The sequence below is a fragment of the Ornithorhynchus anatinus genome, chromosome 12, assembly GCF_004115215.2.
Source record: "Ornithorhynchus anatinus isolate Pmale09 chromosome 12, mOrnAna1.pri.v4, whole genome shotgun sequence".
Classification (NCBI taxonomy): domain Eukaryota; kingdom Metazoa; phylum Chordata; class Mammalia; order Monotremata; family Ornithorhynchidae; genus Ornithorhynchus; species Ornithorhynchus anatinus.
Genome location: NC_041739.1, coordinates 50297382 through 50318562, shown reverse-complemented (window position 1 = coordinate 50318562; position 21181 = coordinate 50297382). Strand labels below are relative to the sequence as shown.

Here is a 21181-nt window from a genome sequence, read left to right as displayed (position 1 = left end):
AAGTACCATTAATCAAGTTATTGACTAGAACCCAGGTATCTTTATTCCTAGAGTCATGCTCTTTCTACAAGTCAGTCAGTCAATCAATCCATGCTGATTCGTAAGCCTGTTGTGGGCAGAGTATGTGTCTGTTTATTGTTGTATTGCAGTCTCCCAAGCGCTTAGTACAGTGCTCTGCACATAGTAAGTGCTCGATGAATATGATCTATTACAACCCAGCCTGCACATTTCCCTCCTCTAGTGCTAACCTTCTCACTATCCTTCAAACTCATGTAACGTCACTGACCCCTTGCCTACATCCTGCCTCTGGCCTGGAACGCCCTCTCTCCTCAAATCCACCACACCATCACTCTCTTCCCAAGCAGCCAGGCTCAGTGGAAAGAGCCCGGGCTTGGGAGTCAGAGGTCATGGGTTCGAATCCCAGCTATGCCGCTGGCCAGCTGTGTGACTTTGGGCAAGTCACTTAACTTCTCTGTGCCTCAGTTCCTTTGATCTGTAAAATGGGGATTAAAACTGTGAGCCCCACGTGGGTCAACCTGATCACCTTGTATCCTCCCAAGCGATTAGCACAGTGCTTTGCACACAGTAAGTGCTCAGTAAATAGAGAAGAAGAAGAAGAAAGAAGGAAGGAAGGAAGAGGAAGAAGAAGAACTTTACCACCACCACCATTATTATTATGGACTTGAACTTCGTGCCTCTTCTTCCGTATATCTCGGAAGTGATATATAGGACAATTTCTCTGTTAGATGAGTAGGCTGGATACCCTGCATCCATCTTGGTTTTCATGCCAATAGCATTCAACGCTTACAGGATGAAGTTAAGAAACAGACACGAAAAAGCCTTTCCGTCACATATCTTTTATGCGGCTTTGTACTCGGGCAAGAGAAACCACAAGTAACGTATGTTGAGGGAGATTGAAGCGGATGGATCTATGCTTCCTCTGGAACGGGGCGAAAGCAGAAAGGAAAGATGAATGAAGTAAAATGTTTTGCAAGAAAAGGTTTTCTATCTCTTGAGGTTAGCAGAGCAATTTACATTTCTCTGAGTGGTTCTTGGAGATCATCAAAATGGAGGTATTTCTTTGTGAAAGGAACTTTCCGCTGGCTCTATTGCTGGATACTAATATTGGAATAAGTCTGTGGAAAGAAAATAAGACTCCATTACAGTAAGTGCACTTCCTGAAGCTGAACTGGAGACTTTTTTCAGCATATTTAACACATTCGAGTTGCTCCGCATCTTATTTGAAATGCAAAATTCAATGGCACGAAGATTTCACACTGAATCGATCAATTTGCTATAGGGTAATGGAAATAGCTAGTAAGTCATGCTATGTGCTGCTTGTTCTGCACTTACAGTTTACCACCTTTACTGTATATAGCCATCCTTCATTTTTAAAAAAGTTGCTATTGACCGCAGAGGAAAAGATGATGGGGGCTTGTCGAAGTAAGGATAGATCCTGTTTGTGTTACAGGCTTTTTCCTATATGGGCTGGTTGCCATTTTCAACTTTGCATCTTTATGCTCCAATCTTTAATAACAGTAATGACGATGATGTTAACAATGAGGATGGTATTTAGCATTATTAATAATCATAATAATAATAATTATATTTGGTAAGAGCTTACTATGTGCCAGGCACTGTATTAAATCAGGTTGGAGGCAGTCTCTGTCCCATGTGGGGCTCACAGTCTCAATCCCCATTTTACAGATGAAGTAACCACGGCACAGAGAAGTGAAGCATCATGCCCAGGGTCACATGGCAGACAATTGGCAGTCGGGATTGGAACTCATGACCTTCTGCCTCCCAGGTCCGTGTTCTATCTACTACGCCATGCTGTTTCCCATTAAGGTAATGTCCCCACCAAGAGGTCTTCCCCTATTAAAGCTCTCTTTTCCCCAGCTCACTCTCCCTTCTGCATCACCTCTCCACTTAGGTCTGTGACCTTTGGGTGACATTTGGTCGGGTCCCCTCCTGACCCTTCACCATTTATGTCATATCTTTAAATTATTTTTTATGAATTGCTTCTTCATATTAATATCCATCTCTCCCTCTAGACTGTAAGCTCATTATGAGCAGGGAACTTGTCTGCTAATTCTGTTGTACTGTACTCTCCCAAAAGCTTCCTACAGTGCTCTGCGCATAGTAAGCACTAAATAAATTCCATCGATTGATTGATTGAATATTAAGCACTTACTATGTGCCACACTGAAGATCCAACACAACCGGCCAATCGATAGTATTAAAAACCAAGTACAGAATACTATATTAAAGTTCTTGAGCGAGTACCTTAGAGTAGCTGGACAAGATCCCTGCCCTCTAGGAGCTTATGATATCCAACACATAGAGGCCACTGCTTAAGGAGGGAGAATAGCTATTTAATCCTCATTTTAACAACTGATGAAACTGAGGCATAGAAAAATTAAGTAGCTCGCCCAAGGTGGTGAATGAACGCCATGTTTCACTGCTTGCAGCTGTTCCTCACTAGATCTTGAAAACATTCCAGAGCCCCGATCTCTCGATGATTTCAAATGCTATTGTAGTAATAATAATAATAATAATTCATAATGATGGCATTTGTTAAGGGCTTACTACGTACCAGGCATCATACTAAGTCCTACAAGATCAAAAATGGTCTAAAGGGCTCAGTGTTGGACTCTGCACTTTTCTGCAACTGTAGAATTATAAAGGCAGCTACTAAGGTGAGGTTCCAAAGATAAAATTCACCAAAGGCATTGAGTTTTCTGTTGCTAAGGCGACTGACTACAGTCCATAGTGTGTATTGTATCATGTGACAGCACGGCTCCGAGTAGTCACAGAAGGTAAGATATAAAAAGACAGTAAAAATGACAGGGCAGAAGCAGTGTGTCTAGTGGATAGACCAGGGGCCTGGAAGTCAGAATATTAATAATAATAATGATGATGGCACTTGTTAAGGCTTACTATGTGCTAAGCACTGTTCTAAGTGCTAGGGGAGATACAAGATTATCAGGTTGTCCCATTTGGGGCTCACAGTCTTAATCCCCATTTTACAGACGAGGGAACTGAGGGAGAGAGAAGTGAAATGACTTGCCCAAAGTCAAATAACTGACGAGTGGAGGATCTGGGATTAATAATGTATTTGTTAAGCGCTTACTATGTGCAGAGCACTGTTCTAAACGCTGGGTAGATACAGGGTAATCAGGTTGTCCCACGTGAGACTCACAGTTGATCCCCATTTTACAGATGAGGGAACTGAGGCATAGAGAAGTTAAGTGACTTGCCCACAGTCACACAGCTGACAATTGGCAGAGCTGGGATTCGAACACAGGAACTCTGAACCCAAGACCTCTGATTCCCAAGCCCAGGAGAGTCAGAAGTGAGAAGGACATGGGTTCTAATGCCAGCTCTGCCACTTGTCTATGTGACTTAGGAAGGTTCACTTCACTGCACCCCAGTTACCTCATCTGTAAAATGGGGTTGGAGACTGTGAGTCCTGTGTGGGACAGAGGCCAACCTGATTAGCTTGTTTCCAGCCCAGCCCTTAATAGAGTGTCTGGAACGTAGTAAGTGCTTAAATTGAATAAAGAAAAAAATAAAATGACTTTTGAGACCTAGATGACATCATCCTATAATAGCAATAATAACTGTGATATTCATTTGTTAAGTGCTTAACTGTGTGCCAAGACCGCCCTTTCCTCTCCACCCAAACGGCTACCTTACTATTGCGGGCTCTCGTTATATCCTGGCTAGACTACTGTGTCAGCCTTCTCTCTGACCTCCCTTCCTCCTCTCTCGCCCCGCTCCGGTCTATTCTTCACTCCGCTGCCCGGCTCATCTTCCCACAGAAACGATCTGGGCATGTCACTCCCCTTCTTAAACAACTCCAGTGGTTGCCTATCGACCTCCGCTCCAAACAAAAACTCCTCACTCTAGGCTTCGAGGCTCTCCATCACCTTGCCCCTTCCTACCTCTCCTCCCTTCTCTCTTTCTACCGCCCACCCCGCACGCTCCGCTCCTCTGCCGCCCACCTCCTCGCCGTCCCTCGGTCTCGCCTATCCCGCCGTCGACCCCTGGGTCACGTCCTCCCGCGGTCCTGGAACGCCCTCCCTCCTCACCTCCGCCAAACTGATTCTCTTTCCCTCTTCAAAACCTTACTTAAAAATCACCTCCTCCAAGAGGCCTTCCCAGACTGAGCTCCTCTTCCCCCTCTACTCCCTCTGCCATCCCCCCTTTACCTCTCCGCAGCTAAAGCCTCATTTTCCCCTTTTCCCTCTGCTCCTCCACCTCTCCCTTCCCATCCCCACGGCACTGTACTCGTCCGCTCAACTGTATATATTTTCGTTACCCTATTTATTTTGTTAATGAATTGTACATCGCCTTGATTCTATTTAGTTGCCATTGTTTTTACGAGATGTTCTTCCCCTTGACGCTGTTTAGTGCCATTGTTCTTGTCTGTCCGTCTCCCCCGATTAGACTGTAAGCCCGTCAAACGGCAGGGACTGTCTCTATCTGTTGCCGACTTGTTCATCCCAAGCGCTTAGTACAGTGCTCTGCACATAGTAAGCGCTCAATAAATACTATTGAATGAATGAATGAATACTGTTGGAAGTGCTGGGGTAGATACGAGTTAATCAGGTTGGACACAGTCCTGTCCCATATGGGGCTCACAGTCTTAATCCCCACTTTACAGTCGAGGTAACTGAGGCACAGAGAAGCTAAGTGACTTGCCCAAGGTCCCCGAACAGAAAAGTGGCAGGGCTGGGATTAGAACCCAGTTTCTTCTAATTCCAGGTCCACGCTCTATCCATCAGGAAATGCTGCTTCTTTGAAAGAACAGGGATCAACAGAAATAGTTGTACTCCTTTTGTTTTAACCTATGCCCTGATATTGTCCAATAAAACCTCTTCCTTTCTTTGCACACACTTATTCAATCATATTTATTAAGCACTTATTTTGTGCAGAGCACTGTATTAAACACTTAGTCCCACCCCATCAGAATAAACATTGGACTTCCCAAAAGAGGAGAAGAGGCAGGGTCATGGGGAACAAGGATCCAGGCTAGTTTACATACAATATCTCAATTCCTGAATATAAGGACCTCAGCTCTGAGGCCTCTGCATTTTTTAATGAAATCTGGTATATACTCACCATTTTGGTATCCCAAGTTTCTCTCCTAAAGGGTCAGGTCTGGTTGGTGGGTTTTCCACTGGTTTCAACAGAGGATTAGGCAAGGTGGCATTAAAAGTGCCCTTCAGGACTGTGTCTCTAAAAACCGGGCTGAGCTGGGGAGATCCAAATTGAAAAAAACAGCAGGTTTTAATCCTTTAAGGGAAATATTGAAAAATCAATGATTTTAACCTAACACCTTTTAAATGAAGATCGTGCTTTACCTTGAAACCAATTCATCCTTAAGTTTAGATTCTCAGGTTACTATTTTTTCCATCATTCTCTTTCCAAGGAGAAATTGTGATTACACAGATGACAGAATGAGATGGGGAAAAGGAAATTTGGCCCAAATATCATGGTGTGGGAATATTTGGCAGAAAATGTAAAATTCACTAGGCATGTGTGCAGCAAAGAGATAAACAAAATTAGATCAAATAAAGACCAACTTTTTATGGCACATGTAGAATTCAGCCAGTATTTTCAAAAGAAGAAAACCTAAGGAACATTTGGGAATGGGGGCTGGAAGGCAAATGAGTGTCCCGATACATTCCCCAAATTCCCAATACCCAACTCCAACTCTGAAACAGCAGTGGTCAGGAAAGGGAGCAGGTGTTTCCTTGGAAAGCACGGCAATCATTCCGTAAGGAAATCCAGAAATATCGAGGCTGTCATCATTCAGGGAAGTCCAGAGCTGAGGCCTCTCTCCTCAGAGCAGAACACTGGATCCTCTTTCAATCTGGGGAGTTTGGGAGACTTAAAGGACAGAGAAGGATAACTAAAATGTTGGAGACGCTCAATGATTTAAGACCTAACTAACCTCTGATTCTTACTGGACCTGTACTTGTTAACTGAGGACTTCCGAAGACTTCGCTATACACTAGGACTATCAAACCTAAGATTAATTCTGAAACTATCTTCCAGAGGTGTTCTGCGCTTTCTCCTGCCAAGAACTTTTCTGACAACTAAACTAAGCTTTTTAGGCCCTAATTCCCATTTTTAACCATACAGCTTCCTCCAAAGTCAAAAGATGGAATCATACAATGAAGGTCAAGCTATTTCTTGGATCTGAATAACCCTGATAAAACAGCAAAAATCTCCCAAGTCTAGGGCTGGGCAGATAGCGAGGGTGCTGTGAGAATTTTAAAAGGGGTGGGTTCAAAGATACAATCTTCTCAACACACCAAGTGGAGCGACATTCCTCTGTGTCTCAGTTACTTCATCTGTAAAATGGGAATGAAGACTGAACCCCATGGAGGACAGGGACAGGGACTGAGTCCAACCTAATTTACCTCGTAGCTACCCCAGCTCTTAGTACAGTACCTGGCACATGGTAAGCGCTTAACAAATACCACTAAAAATAAAAAATTAGGTCAAATAATTACAACTAACTCTGAGACAGAAGCCTTCAGCATAAAGATGTTCCAGAAGATGGAATATCTTCACATGGACAAAGAAAAGGATGCGTTATTTAAGATGGGCAAGAAAATGATTGAGAGTCACAATGCTAAAGCAAATTTATTTATTACAGAATAATAATGTTGGTATTTGTTAAGCACTATGTGCAGAGCACTGTTCTAAGTGCTGGGGTAGATACAGGGTAATTGGGTTGTCCCACGTGAGGCTCACAGTTAATCCCCATTTTACAGATGAGGTAACTGAGGCACAGAGAAGTGAAATGACTTGCCCACAGTCATACAGCTGACAAGTGGCAGAGCCGAGATTCGAACCCTTGACCTCTGACTCCCAAGCCCGGGCTCTTTCCACTGAATCAAGTGGGCAAAGCATCACAGAAAGCAGTGTGAAGGTGTTAGGCAGAGGAATGAGACCAGACAAAAAAGTCAGCGCTGTTGCATATTCATTCATTAATTCAATCATATTTATCGAGTGCTTACTGGGTGCAGAGCACTGTACTAAGCGCATAGGAAAGTACAATACAACAGTAAAGAGATACATTCCCTGTCCAAAACAAGCTTACAGTCCAGAGTTCATAACGTACAGATGATGCCAGGAGGATAAATGAACAGAACCCAAATGTCTTGAAGTAAGACCGAATGTGAAAATACAAAATGTACATATCTATAAACTTATTTATTGATATTAATGTCTGTCTCCCCCTCTAGATAGTAAGTTTGTTGGGTGTAGGAAACGTATCCATCAACGCCATAATATTGCACTCCCCCAAGTGCTTAGTACAGTGCTGTGCCACAGTAAATGCTCAATAAATGCCACTGTTTGTTTGAAAATGGAACTTAAGAATATGGGTGTTTCAGAAGTAAAGTCTGCTAGAAAGGAAAAATAAGAGAGATGAACCCCTCCTACTTAGATTGTGAGCTCCATGCAGCACAGGGACTGTGTCCAACCTAATTAACTTGTACCTACCCCAATGCTTAGTACAGTGCTTGACCCAGAATAATCACTTAACAAATACCCTTAAAAAAGGAAACAAAAAATAATGAAATTAAATAATAATAATAATGCTATTTGTTAAATGCTTATTATGTGCCAAGCACTGTTCTAAGCACTGGGATAGATACAAGGTGGTCAGTTGTCCCACGTGATGTTCACAGTCTTAATCCCCATTTTACAGGTGAGGTAACTGAGGCACCAAGAACTTAAGTGACTGGCCCAAAGTCACACGGCTGATAAGTGGGGGATCTGGGATTAGCATCCATAAAAGAGTAGAAGCATGTGAATGATTGGTCAGAGATCAAGCAATCAATCTCATTTATTGATCGATTTACTGTGTGCAGAGCACTGCACTAGGTGCTTGACATATGACAATATGAGTTGCTAGACAGGTTCCTAGCCCACAAGAAGCTAACAGTCTATGAGGGGAGACAATAATGACACCATCATTATTACATAGGCTTCCTTCAATGCTACAGCTGTTCAACAACATAAAGCAGTTGAAAATAATCCATCCATTTTGAATTATTCATCTTTCTGTAATTGCAGCTCCTCCAGGAGGCCTTCCCTGATTAATCTTTCATAATCCCCCCCATCTATTTTCCCCACTTCTGCCACTTCAACATTTCCTAACATCTGGGGACATCTGGGGACATACCCACAGATCACAGCATTTATACACATTGCTTTCCCCTACCTGTAATTCATTTTATTGCCTGTCTCCCTTATTATTCATTCATTCAATAGTGTTTATTGAGCGCTTACTATGTGCAGAGCACCGTACTAAGCACTTGGAATGTACAAATCGGTAACGGATAGAGACAGTCCCTGCCCTTTGACGGGTTTACGGTCTAATCGGGGGAGATGGACAGACAAGAACAGTGGCAATAAATAGAATCGAGGGGAAGAACATCTTATTAAAACAATAGCAAATAAATAGAATCAGGGTGATGTACATCTCATTAACAAAATAAATAGGGTAATGAAGATAGATACAGTTGAGCAGATGAGTACAGTGCTGAGGGGATGGGACGGGAGTGGGGAGGAGCAGAGGGAAAGGGGAGAGAAGAGGGTTTAGCTGTGGAGAGGTGGGGGGAAGTAGATGGAGCAGAGGGAAAAGGGGAGCTCAGTCTGGGAAGGCCTCTTGGAGGAGGTGAGCTCTAAGTAGGGTTTTGAAGAAGGGAAGAGAATTAGTTTGGTGGAGGTGAGAAGGGAGGGCGTTCCGGAACCGCAGGAGGACGTGGCCCAGAGGTCGATGGCGGGATAGGCGAGAACGGGGGATGGTGAGGAGGTGGGCGGCAGAGGAGCGGAGGGTGCGGGGTTGGCAGTAGAAAGTGGGTTCCTGGCTACTGATTCTAGTGTAATCTCCCAAGCAATCAATGACACTTATTGAGTGCTCACTGAACGCAGAGCACTGTGCTAAGCTCTTGGGAGAGGACAATATAAAATATTAACCTAACCCTAACCTAGAGGGGTTGCTGTATACGATATCTCTCCTCAAAGAGTTTACAATCCACAGGGGTTGAGAGACTGTAAAATAAGTAACAGAGAACAGAAGCAGCGGAGTAGACGGTGTAAGTGTGTCATTCTTGCTCCCCTGTACAATAAGCACTCAATAAATATCACTGATTGACCGACTGGTCGAAGAGATCCCGTTGAAATTTTGGTTCCTGTAGTCACCCAGTATTCATTCAATAGTATTTACTGAGTGGTTACCATGTGCAGAGCACTGTACTAAGCGCTTGGAATGTACAATTTGGCAATAGATAGAGACAATCCCTGCCCAGGGATGGCCTCACGGTCTAATCTATCTATCTAATCTATCTATCACAGTATCTATCTCATATCACTGCTTTCCTTCAAAAATTGCAAATAAATGGCAATTAATAGGAATTTTAGCTTCTCTATAGAGCAAATTCAGTCACCGCATCCCCAGGTTTGGCCAACTCCATTCACGTGAAACATGAGCTATCTCTTGAGTGATTTGATCTATACGGAAACCATATTCAAATCACAGCTTTCAGAACACCAAATCATTAGAAACTGCAAATCTTCTGAGGCAAAAAAGGGATTAGTGCTCACGATCTTACCCTGACAATTGGGAGACAAAGCAGTATTCCTGAAATGAAAATGCATTTCGGTCTCTTTCCTCAGCTTGGCGAAACTTTGATTTATTACAGTTAATCTCTGCCGAAGTGTAATTTTACATGCAGTTCAACAGCAATTTTATTAAAATGATGATTAATGTGCACAAATAGGGTTTGGAGTGTGGAAAAAAATAAGAATTTAATAGTTTTATCTCTTGTTTTTATTCAGACACATGCTGAATCAGATCCAATAAATGCAATCTAATTGTCTCCTGGAAAGTTTTTTTTTCACCAAACCTGAGACTGAGGCGATACAGTGAGATAGAAACTCCACCTTGTTAGAGTTTTCAAAAGCTACAAGGCCTGGAGAAATTCTGACTGGTTGCCCAACACCGTTTCTCTCTCACTTCCTGTTACCATTTTACCAATTCCAGGATGAGGGAATACAGGCAACAACCTAAAGCAAGCAAACTCCAACACTTTGTCCTACTCAAATAACTGTGAAAACCCTGTGGGAAGCAGCTCGGCCTAGTGGGAAGAGCACATGACCGGAAGTCTGGGTCCTGGGTTCTAATTCCCACTCCGCCATATGCCCCATTGGATGACTTTGGGTGAGTCGCAACTTCTCTGGGCCTCGGTTTCTGCCATCTGTAAAATGAGGATGAAATGCCTGGTTTCCCTGCCGCTTAGACGGTGAGTTCCATGTAATAACAATAATAATTCTGGTATTTGTTAAGCACTTATTATGTGCCAGGCACTGTGTTAAGCACCAGGGTGAATACAAGCAAAGCGGATTGGACGCAGTCCCCGTCCCAAATGGAGCTCACCCCTTTAATCCCCATTTTACAGATGAGGTAACTGAGGCTCAGAGAACTTAAGTGACCTGCCCAAGGTCACACAGCAGACAAGTGGAGGACATGGGGGATGGGGACTGTGTCTGATCTGATCAGATGGTATTTTAACTCAGGGCTTGGCACAAAGTGCTTAACAAATACCATGGTTAATATGAAAAGCAAACAAAACCAGGATGAGAGAACACAACATTTCTTTTGACCTCATCCAATTTCTCTGGGTTCAATTTCCCCTGAGGTAACCACAGGTAACCATGTCGAGCCCTGTTTCCATGGTTACTGCAGACAACTATTTGCTGATGATCCAGGAAAGGAAAGTTCAACAGGTGTACAGGCGACATTCAAGAATCAGGCTGAATGGTTTGATTTTAAATGTAAAGCTCTTCACTAGATTGTAAACTCCTAACGGGCAGGGATCATGTATACCTACTCTTTTGTACCCTCCTCAAAGTGCTTAGTACAGTGTTTCGCACAGTAAGCACTCAGTAAATACTGCTGATTGATTGACTGATTCAAATGTTCCTCTGCGTTGATATACCATTCGCAGTACTTTGGCAACGTTTATATAACGGAATATAACTGGATGCACCTAAATGAAGGGTTTACTTTGAGAAGCAGCATGGCCTAGTGGAAAGAACACGGGTCTGGGAGTCAGAGGACCTGGGTTCTAATTCTGGCTCCTCCAACTGTCTCCTGTGTGACCTCGGGCAAATCACTTCACTTCTCCGTGCCTCCATTACCTCCTCTGTAAAACAGGGATGAAAGCTGTTAGCCCCACGTGGGACATGGACTGCATCCAACCTGATCATCTCGTATCTGCTTAACAGTTATGATAAAAAATAAATACCGATTTTACGTTCAAACTGGCGCTTCTGTCTCCTTCAAAAGTAGCATCCAGTTTGACTCCCAAGACCAGCTTTCTCTTTTTACCTGATATCCTGAGGGGTTCAAAGATGCCACTTCTGACGGTGAGGTTTTTTTTTTTTATCAGCATGTGCACGTGGGACCGATGAGGCTTAAAGCAAAATCCCTTCCTCTCTGTGGAGGTGTAGAGCTGCCTGTACTGGTGAATTCCCTCCCATAATACCTGCTGCTGTGGCTGCTTCTATTTCTGTCACTTTGTGCTTTGATCTTCCCCGAGCCTTTGTTCTACTAGAGTTCCCTGATTTGGGATGATTGTAGAAGAGGCTGACCTGCTATATTTCCCAGTCATCTACAACCACACCAAGTCCCCTGAGCTTTTTGCTCCATTATAACTTTAATGCTTTTGCATCCACCCCGTTTAGAGTTCCCCACTTCAATAAGGCACAGGATACGGTGCTCTGCACCTAGTACTCGATAAATACCACTGATTGATTGATCATACAAAGGTGGTGGGGCGGAGACTTCTTGGCTCGCATCTGGTAGCTAGGAAGAGGGAAAATGTTGGAACAATTTCCCTGATTGACATTTGAGCAATTTAAAGGCTCGGTTTTCCATCCCGGTACATTATACTCCAGCATACTGAATGGGTCTTAGTTAAAAATGATGATAAACCTCTGTGGAAGCAGTGAGAGAGAGAGAGAGCACTGTAAGTAAGACAGGAATTAAAGTTCAATAGTGCTATTCCTAAAGAATGCTAAAGAAAAGGTGTTATAATGGGGTTGGCTGATATCACTCAAATGGTATTTTTTGAGTACATACCATGTACAGAACACTGGACTAAGTGCTTGGGAGAGTATGCTATAGTAGCCATGATCCCTGCCCTCGAGAAAGCTACAATCTAAAAGCAGAGACGGACATTAAAATAAATTACAGGAAGGGTAAAGGAGTATAAGGAAACGTGCATAATTTCTGTGGGAAAAGCAATTCTACTGACATGTCTCTCACTAGAAAGGTTAACTTTCTATTCCAGAATTTTCTTATTCCGGATCCTCTCGAGTCAAAGATCAATACTTCCATGAAATTCTTCAGATTTCAGAGTTGAAACCCAAGAGGGAAAAGGGAGAATAAACAACCAAAGAATCATTTGAAACCAAAGTCGAAAAGTTTATTCACGTGAATAAAACAAGCCATTAGTTTGCCCTCTGTCTTTTCAGCAGAACCGATTAGTGGTTATTCTAAGTCACGGATCAATAGCCTAGATGTGAGAGGAAAAGTAACTATGTGTAGAGAACAAAAAAAGAAATTGGCTTTAAAGTTCTAAGAGAAGGTCTAGTATCCAAATCAGGGCACCAGCCAGTCTTCAGAACGTGAATAAAAAAAAAATTGGTTAACATTTTGGTGACATTTTTTAAAAGTTCACTTCATTCAGAAGAAATACTAGACCCGTGGAATGGAAAGTGACTTAGTTGGGCTCCATTATCTGAGAAAGGTCAAGAGGAAAGCGGAGCCGATGAGTGGAACAGCTGTGAGGGAAAGTTTAGGCCGTGACGACGTTTTAAAGGGCGGGATCATTTCTGAAAGGGTTTGGTTGGAGTAGTGGCGGACTGAGAGGCTGAGGTAGAAATGCATCACTAATCTACGGGAGGAATGTAGTGATTATTGTCATAAGAAGCAATTATTATGTGGATATTCCTCCAATTCTCCCTTCCTTCTACAACACATGTCGGATCCGTATCTCCTTAAGGACTTAATACTCATCCCATCCCCATCCCTAAGCACTAAGTACATATCCTTCTACCCTGCTGTCCCTCCTACCTGTATACTTTATTGTTTAACTCCTAATTTAGACTGTGGTCCTGGTGGGCAGGGAACAAACCTATCAATTTATATCCTAGTATTGATAATAATAATACTGGTATCTGTTAAGCATTTTAAAATGTACCATGCATAATTCTAAGAGCTGAGGTGGATACAAGCTAATTAGGATGGACGCAGTTCCCGTCCCACAGAGGGCTCGAAGTCTGAATCCCCATTTTTCAGATGAGGGAACTAAGGCCCAGAGAAGTGAATCCACTTGTCCAAGGTCACACACCAGCATGGTAGTGAAGGAGATTGGATTAGAACCCAGGACCTTTTGCCTCCCAGGCCCATGCACTAGGCCATGCTGCTTCTCTACCCACAATCTATTTCAGTGTCTGTTTTCCTCTGCTAGAGCCAGCTAGCATGTTGTAGTGGATAGAGCGCGGGCCTGGGAGTCAGAAGGTCATGGGTTCTAATCCTGACTCTGCCACTTGTCTGCTGTGTGACCTTGGGCAAGTCACTGTGTCAAAGTTCCCTCATCTGGAAAAAGGGGATTGAGACTGTGAGTCCCACATGGGATAGGGACTGTGTCCAAACCAATTTGCTTGTATCCACCCCAGCGGTGAGTACAGTCTATTGTTTTAATGAGATGTTCATCCCCTTGATTCTATTTATTGCTATTGTTCTTGTCTGTCCGTCTCCCCCGATTAGACCGTAAGCCCATCAAAGGGCAGGGACTGTCTCTATCTGTTACCGATTTGCACATTCCAAGCGCTTAGTACAGTGCTCTGCACATAGTAAGCGCTCAATAAATACTATTGAATGAATGAATGAACAGAATGAGCGCTTAACAAATACCACAATTATTATCATCAACAGTGGCATTTACTGAATGCCTACTGTGAGCAGAGCACTATACTAAGTGTTTGAGACAGTACGATATAACAATTTGGTAGGCATGTTCCCTGTAAGAATTTATTTGGTCCTTCCTGGGTGCAGAGCAGTGTACTAACTGCTTGGGAAAGTATAAACTCCTCGTGGGCAGGGATCATGTCTACCAACTCTGTTGTACTCTATCATCGTCAATGATATTTACTGAGTGCAGAGCACTGTAGTAAGCACTTGGGAGAGTACAATACAACAGAGGTTAGATACGTTCCCTGCCCGCAATGAGCTTATACTTTTCGAAGCAGTTAGCACACTGCTCTGCACCCAATAAGGTCCAAATAAATTCCTTGAGTGATACCAAATCTACTGTGTTCTTTCCCATTCTTTGCCATTCTTTATGCGATGATAAAATCATTTGAAATAGCCTTTCCTGTGGACATTATTCGAAAGTTGAGGAAATCCCGCAAAAGGAACGTGAACTTATTTTCACATTTCCACAGCTACTATTTTTGCGTTACTACTGGCCGTGACTACAGTCAATTTTCTAAATTAATAACTGTAATACTCCTACTAGAAGCAGCGTGGCTCAGTGGAAAGAGGCCGGGCTTGAGAGTCAGAGGTCGCGGGTTCTAGTCCCTGCTCCATTTGTCAGCTGGGTAACTTTGGGCAAATCACTTAACTTCTCTGTGCCTCAGTTACCTCATCTGGAAAATGAGGATGAAGATTGTGAGCCCCATGTGGGGCAACCTGATTACCTTGCATTCCTCCCAGTGCTTAGAATAGTGCTTGGCACATAGTAAGCGCTTAACAAATGCCATTATTATTATTACTACTACTAATAATAATAATAGTAATATTTGCAGTACTGGGGTAGATACAGTACAATCAGCTCAGACTCAATCCCAGTCCTTCATGGGGCTCCCATTCTAAGAGGGAGGGGAAAAAGATATTGTACGGGTGAGTAAACTGAGGCTGAGAAAAGGTGAGTGACATACCCCAAAACACACAGCCAACAAATGGTAGAGCTGGGACTAGAATCTCCTGACTCTCAACCTGTGCTCTTTTCCCTAGGCCATGCTCCCTCCTAGCTTTAGCCCAATTCTAGATGAGCCTTATCAAGCATCTAGTACAGCACTCTGCATATAGTATGCTCTCAGTAAATACCATGGATTGATTGATTGAGTGGCCCAACTCGATACGCTCCAGAGTCGCATAAGCAAAGCAAATAATGGGGAAGTTCCAGCTTGATATCAACACATCCGCTGGAGGGAAATTCAACATTTTTACTAATCTACGTCCTCCCACCCCACAAATCAGCAGAGATGCGCAGTCTGCCTGTTCCCAATTCCTCAATCAATTAGTGGCATTTATTGAGCGCTTATTGTTTGCCAAAGATGCAGATCAGGCAGGAAACATGTCCTTTGTGGGGCCCAATCACACGAGGCCATGAACTTAACCTGACATTGAGTTTCTTACCTAGCATTTCAGCATGACATAATTACAGGGAGAAGCAGCATGGCTTAGTAGAAAGTGCAGGGGACTTGGGAGTCAGAGGATGTGGGTTCTAATCCTGACTCTTCTACTTGTCTGCTCTGTGACATTGGGAGAGACAGGAATTTTCTGTGCCTCAGTTCCCTTATCTGTAAAATGGGGATTAAAACTCTGAGCCCCAAGTGGGACCACCTGATTACCCCATACCTATCCCGGCAGTTAGAACTGTGTTTGGCACATAGTAAGCGCTTAACAGATGCCAAAATTATTACTGTCATTATTATTATTAAACCAAGGTCTGCCCACCCCCTCCACTTTATATTTGGTAGAAAACAAATCAGCTACCACGAGGTACCATGAAGAAATCCGTGGCACCTGTTCACTTCTAGTTTCCCAAACTATCTTGGAAAATGTAGTTCCAATCACTGAAGTTTTACCAATTTATCGTGTCCAGCGAGGAATTAAATGCAAAAAAAAAAAAAAATGTGATGCTCACCAACTTATTCCCACACTTCCCATCTGAATTGTCTGTCAATCAACTAGCTCAGACTGTGGATTGCCCCTGTGCACTCTTTGGACTGCATGTCTTCATTTCACAAGAGAAAATGCAATTCAGTAAAATGCAAGACAGGTATTTCAGGATGAAAAAATCAAACTGCCTTTCCCTGGGACCACCACATTGGACCTACAAGAAGTAGAAAACTGGAGGCGATAAGATGATGGAAATATGATTAATGAACCTTCAGACGGAGCCCTGTGTGGTCTTGATATGCTGCTGATAGTTCCTCCCGGGGGAAATTTTTTGTTTTCTGTTTTCACTATATAATAATGTATTTCATTAGCCAAGCGCTAAACGAGCCTCGCGTAATACGAACAATTTCTATTCTTATGCAGGAACAAATCTTTTAGGCTATGCAATATCTTTCCCACGGCACAGAGAAGTATGCATTCAGGATGTAATATGAAATATGCGATTCCTAAAGTCCTTGAAACATAGCATATAAAAATGTAACTTTACCAAATTGTTATATTCTATAGTCTACCACGCCGCATATGTATGCAATACATAATTGAAGAGTTTGATCCATTTAATCTGTTTGAAAACTTGAATAAATGGCCCCTAACCATAATCATCTAGTTGCTACGATAAAATTACAATAACTACATTCGGATAAAATATTAGAATAATATTATTTTGTTCCCATTATTTCAGTGGTTTATGCGTATTATTCCCGATTGCTCTTTGGTATCCAGCTATTTATCGAGCTCATTTTTTTCCGCAGCACATGGTTTAAATTGAGTTCCCAGAGAAAAACCAAGGTGGAGTCTATGGCACTCAGGGTAATTGGCTTTGACTACAAGGTGAAAAAGTGTGACTCCAGTCATCCCAATTTGGCCACAGTGAAGACAGGAAGCAACATGACAGGGTGGTGGAAAGTGTGGGGGAATCATGAAAAACGAGTTCTAATCCCAACTCTGTCAATGATCTGCCAAGAGACTCCCCAAAGTGCTTAGTACAGTGTTCTGCACACAATAAGTGCTCAATCACCTTTGAGAGATTGGTGCTGGAAAGTGCCTGGGAATCAGGAGAAATGATTCCCAGCTCTAGAGATGATCTACCATGAAACTCTCCCCAGCGCTTAGTTCAGTTCTCTGCACACAGTAAGCGTTTGATAAATACCAATTGATTGATGGACCTCATGTAAGGTATTTGTTTGGGTAAGCACTTACTAAGCTAAGCATTTCCTAAACTAAATTAGGTAGATACAAGATAACAGGGTTTGATGCATAGTAAGCACTTAACAAATAGCATCATTATTAAGATGATCAGGTTGGAAACAGACCCTGTCTCATGTGGGGCTTGCAGTCTTATGGAAGGGGAAAATTCATTCATTCATTCAATCGTAGTTATTGAGCGCTTACTTTGTGCAGAGCACTGTACTAAACACTTGGAGAGTCCAGTATAACAGAGTTGGTAGACAGGTTCCCGGCCCACACCACTCAAATACCACTGATTGAGTGACTGAATGACTGTTGCCAGTGGGAAGCCAAACTGTGTCATTCCACATGTCTTCATGTTTGTCACAGATTTGGGGGGGCTCCCTCCTGGAAAACCGGCCCCTCCTACATCTTCCTCTCCCTTACTCCAACCCTGGTGGGAATCAAGCAGTCAATCAATAAATATTGATTGATTGAGCACTTACTGTGTGCAGAACACCATACTGAATGCTTGGGAGAGTGCAGTATATCAGATTTGGGAAGCAGCATGGGAGTGTGGAAAGAACACAGGTGCAAGAGCCAGGAAATCTGAGTCCTCATCCAGCTCTGCCACTTGCCTGCTGTGTGACTTTGGGCAAGTTGCTTAACTTATCTGTGCCTTAGTTTCCTCATCTGTAAAAGGAGGGGATTAAATATCTGTTCTCCTTTCCCTTTAGACTGTGAACCCCATGTGAGGCAGGGACAATGTTTGACTTGATAATATTGCACTTGCTAACTCCATCTATGGTATTTATTGAGCACTTACTGAGTGCATTTCAATGCATTATTATTACTAGTAATAATAATAGTACTCATTAAGCACTTACTATGTGCCAAGCACCGTACTAGATACAAGTTTATCAGGTTGGACACATTCCCTGTCCCACATGGGGCTCACACTCCTAGTCCCCACTATACAGATGAGATAACTGAGGCCCAGAGAAGTTAAGTGACTTGACCAAGGTCGCACAGCAGACATGTGGGAAGCAGCATGGCTTAGTGGAAAGACCCCGGGCTTGCGAGTCAGAGGATGTGGGTTCTAATCCCAGCTCCACCACTTGTCTGCCATGTGACCTTGGGCAAGCCACTTAACTTCTCTGTGTCTCAGAGAAACAGCGTGGCTCAGTGGAAAGAGCACGGGCTTTGGAATCAGAGCTCGTGAGTTCGAATCCCAGCTCTGCCACTTGTCGGCTGTGTGACTGTGGACAAGTCACTTAACTTCTCTGTGCCTCAGTTCCCTCATCTGTAAAATGGGGATTAAGACTGTGAGCCCCATGTGGGACAACCTGATTCCCCTATGTCTACCCCAGCGCTTAGAACAGTGCTCGGCACATAGTAAGCGCTTAACAAATACCAACATTATTATTATTATTATTAAAATGGGGATAAGACTGTGAGCCCCACATAGGACAACCTGATTACCTAGTAACTTCCCAGCACTTAGAACAGTGCCTGGAACATGGTACGCACTTAACAAATAAGCATTTATTATTATCACGTGGCAGAACCAGGATTAATAATAATAATGTTGGTATTTGTTAAGCGCTTACTATGTGCAGAGCACTGTTCTAAGCGCTAGGGTGGATACAGGGTAATCAGGTTGCCCCATGTGAGGTTTACAGTTAATCCCCATTTTAAAGTTGTGGTAACTGAGGCCCAGAGAAGTGAAGTGACTCGCCCACAGTCACACAGCTGACAAGTGGCAGATCTGGGATTCGAACCCATGACCTCTGACTCCCAAGCCCAGTCTCTTTCCACTGAGCCACACTGCTTCTCTGGATTAGAACCCAAATCCTTCTGACTCCCAGGCCTATGCTCGATCCACTAAGCTACACTGCTTCGTGTAAACTAGGTTATAATACAAATACAGTTGGTATTCACAAATTCTGCCATCAAGGAACTCATAATCTCTTAGGACAGAGTACGCACTTAAACACCACTATTATTAGAGTAGGGTTGAACTGTCTGTCTCTGAGTCTTGGACTTTGGAATCAGAGGTTCTTGAACTTGCTTGCTTCTTCACTCCAATGCCCTATCCTCTTCTTCTTACTCCTTGGCTAAAAAATGACTTGGTGGCCAGAGATTAAAGGGCTAAATATTAGATTAAATTGGATCCTTTTGTATTCCATTGTAGAATTAAGGCTTCAAATTCAACATGTAACTACTTGAAAGAGATAGGCAAATCATGGTATTCCCAGATAAAGTGGAAAAAAACCCGAGTAGCCCTAAGGTAGAGTTTCAGCACAGGATATCGTGGGAAGATTTATAATTAGTAATTCTAACACTGTTAGGAAAGCACAGAATTTAAAACCCAAGGTTCACAATCGATCGTATTTGAGAAATGATGAAATGTATAATCAAAAGAGACTTTGGTGCACTAATAATGCACCATTCATTCAGCAGGATCAATCTGAAAAATTCACCTCTGTTCTTTCTTTCACATCCATACCACCTGGGGCTCAGAGGAGATCGGTACACCCATTTGAAAGTATTATAACAAAAATAACTCTTCAGCTTATCTCCATTCATCTTGAGAGGGCTGGCTCAATAGGCTCTATCAGTGACATATACTGAGCACTTATTGGGCGTTGTACGCTATACCGAGTCTTGGAAGAATACAACGTTAATGAGGGAAAACTTCCTGCCCTCCAGCATCTTCCGTTTATTGAGAGCCTAACGAGTGCTAGGCTCTCTACTCAGGTTCATCCTTGCTTGCTTTAATTCTGCCCTCTCCTCTGCCCTGCAAAATTACTTCTCCATCCTTACTGACATCCTCATCAGTTGTTCCACATGTTTAACTTCCTCCTCAGACCACTGTCTCCCTCTGACTCCCCCATCCTTGCCCCTAATGACCTGGATACACTTGATTAGACTGTGAGCCCACTGTGGGCAGAAAATGTCTTTTGGCAGTTGTATTGTACTCTCCAAAGCGCTTAGTATAGTACTCTGCACACAGTAAGAGCTCAATAAATACGATTAAATGAATGAAGTGGGAAAATTGAAATTGAAATATCAGGTGTGATCTCACTAAAATCTCCCTGCCTCCACTCCAATCCCTCTCTAGTCCTACCCCATCTTCCACTATTTCATCCTTTGCAGCAGTATCTCAAGAGATTTCCTGCCTTCTCTCAAAATCTGCTCATCCAACCCCATCCCTATGCACTTTACCAAATCATTTGCCCCAAACCTTCTTCCCTCCCAGACCACCATCTTCAACTGTTTCTTCTCCATCTTCTTCCCCACTGCTTTCAAACATGCCCACATCTCCCCACCCGAAAAAACTCCCTCCCCCTCCATATCTGCCAGACCACCACTCCCTCCACATTGAAAGAATTACTAAAATCACATTCTCCAAGAGGCCTTCCCCAATTAAGCTCTCTTTTACCCAGCTCGCTCTCCCTTCTGCATCATCTACGCTTTTGGATCTGTGACCTTTGGACTTTTGGTATGTGCCTCATCCCCAACGCCACAGCACTTTGGTACACAGTTTCAAATTATATATTATAAATTATTGATCTACATTCTAGACTCTCAATCTAGATTATATGCTCATTTTGGGCAGGGAATCTGTCTGCTAATTCTGTTGTATTGTACTCTCGCACTAGTGCTGTGCATATAGTGAGCACTCAATAAATACCATTGACTGATTGATACCATAATCATTATTAATATTAAGACACATTCTCTCTGTCCTCAAACATCTTATAATATCATAATAATGATGAATATTATGATAATAATGTGATAACCATAATTATAGTATTGTTAAGGCTTACTATGAATCTAGCACCGCTCTAGCCACTGGGGTAGATATGGGATAATCAGCTTCCACATGGAACTCATAGTCAAAGTAGGAGGGATAACAGGACTTGAATCCCCATTTTGCAGAAG

The 21181-nt window shown here is 42.9% G+C and overlaps 1 protein-coding gene across 4 annotated transcripts in view; it reads right to left on the bottom strand.

The window, feature by feature from the left end:
• STPG2 (sperm tail PG-rich repeat containing 2) overlaps positions 1 to 21181 on the bottom strand; it is a 419016-nt gene that overhangs the window by 22040 nt on the left and 375795 nt on the right. For 3 of the 4 annotated variants that reach the window (XM_039913717.1, XM_007668299.4, XM_039913718.1), the window contains 2 exons: positions 5128 to 5261; positions 842 to 1136 (listed from right to left, as the gene is read on the bottom strand). In XM_039913717.1, the coding sequence (XP_039769651.1) occupies position 1136; positions 5128 to 5261 (135 nt within the window). In that variant the 3' untranslated portion in view covers positions 842 to 1135. Of the gene's footprint in view, positions 1 to 841; positions 1137 to 5127; positions 5262 to 21181 lie in introns of those variants that run through there. The other variant, XM_029076955.2, reaches the window with a different exon arrangement.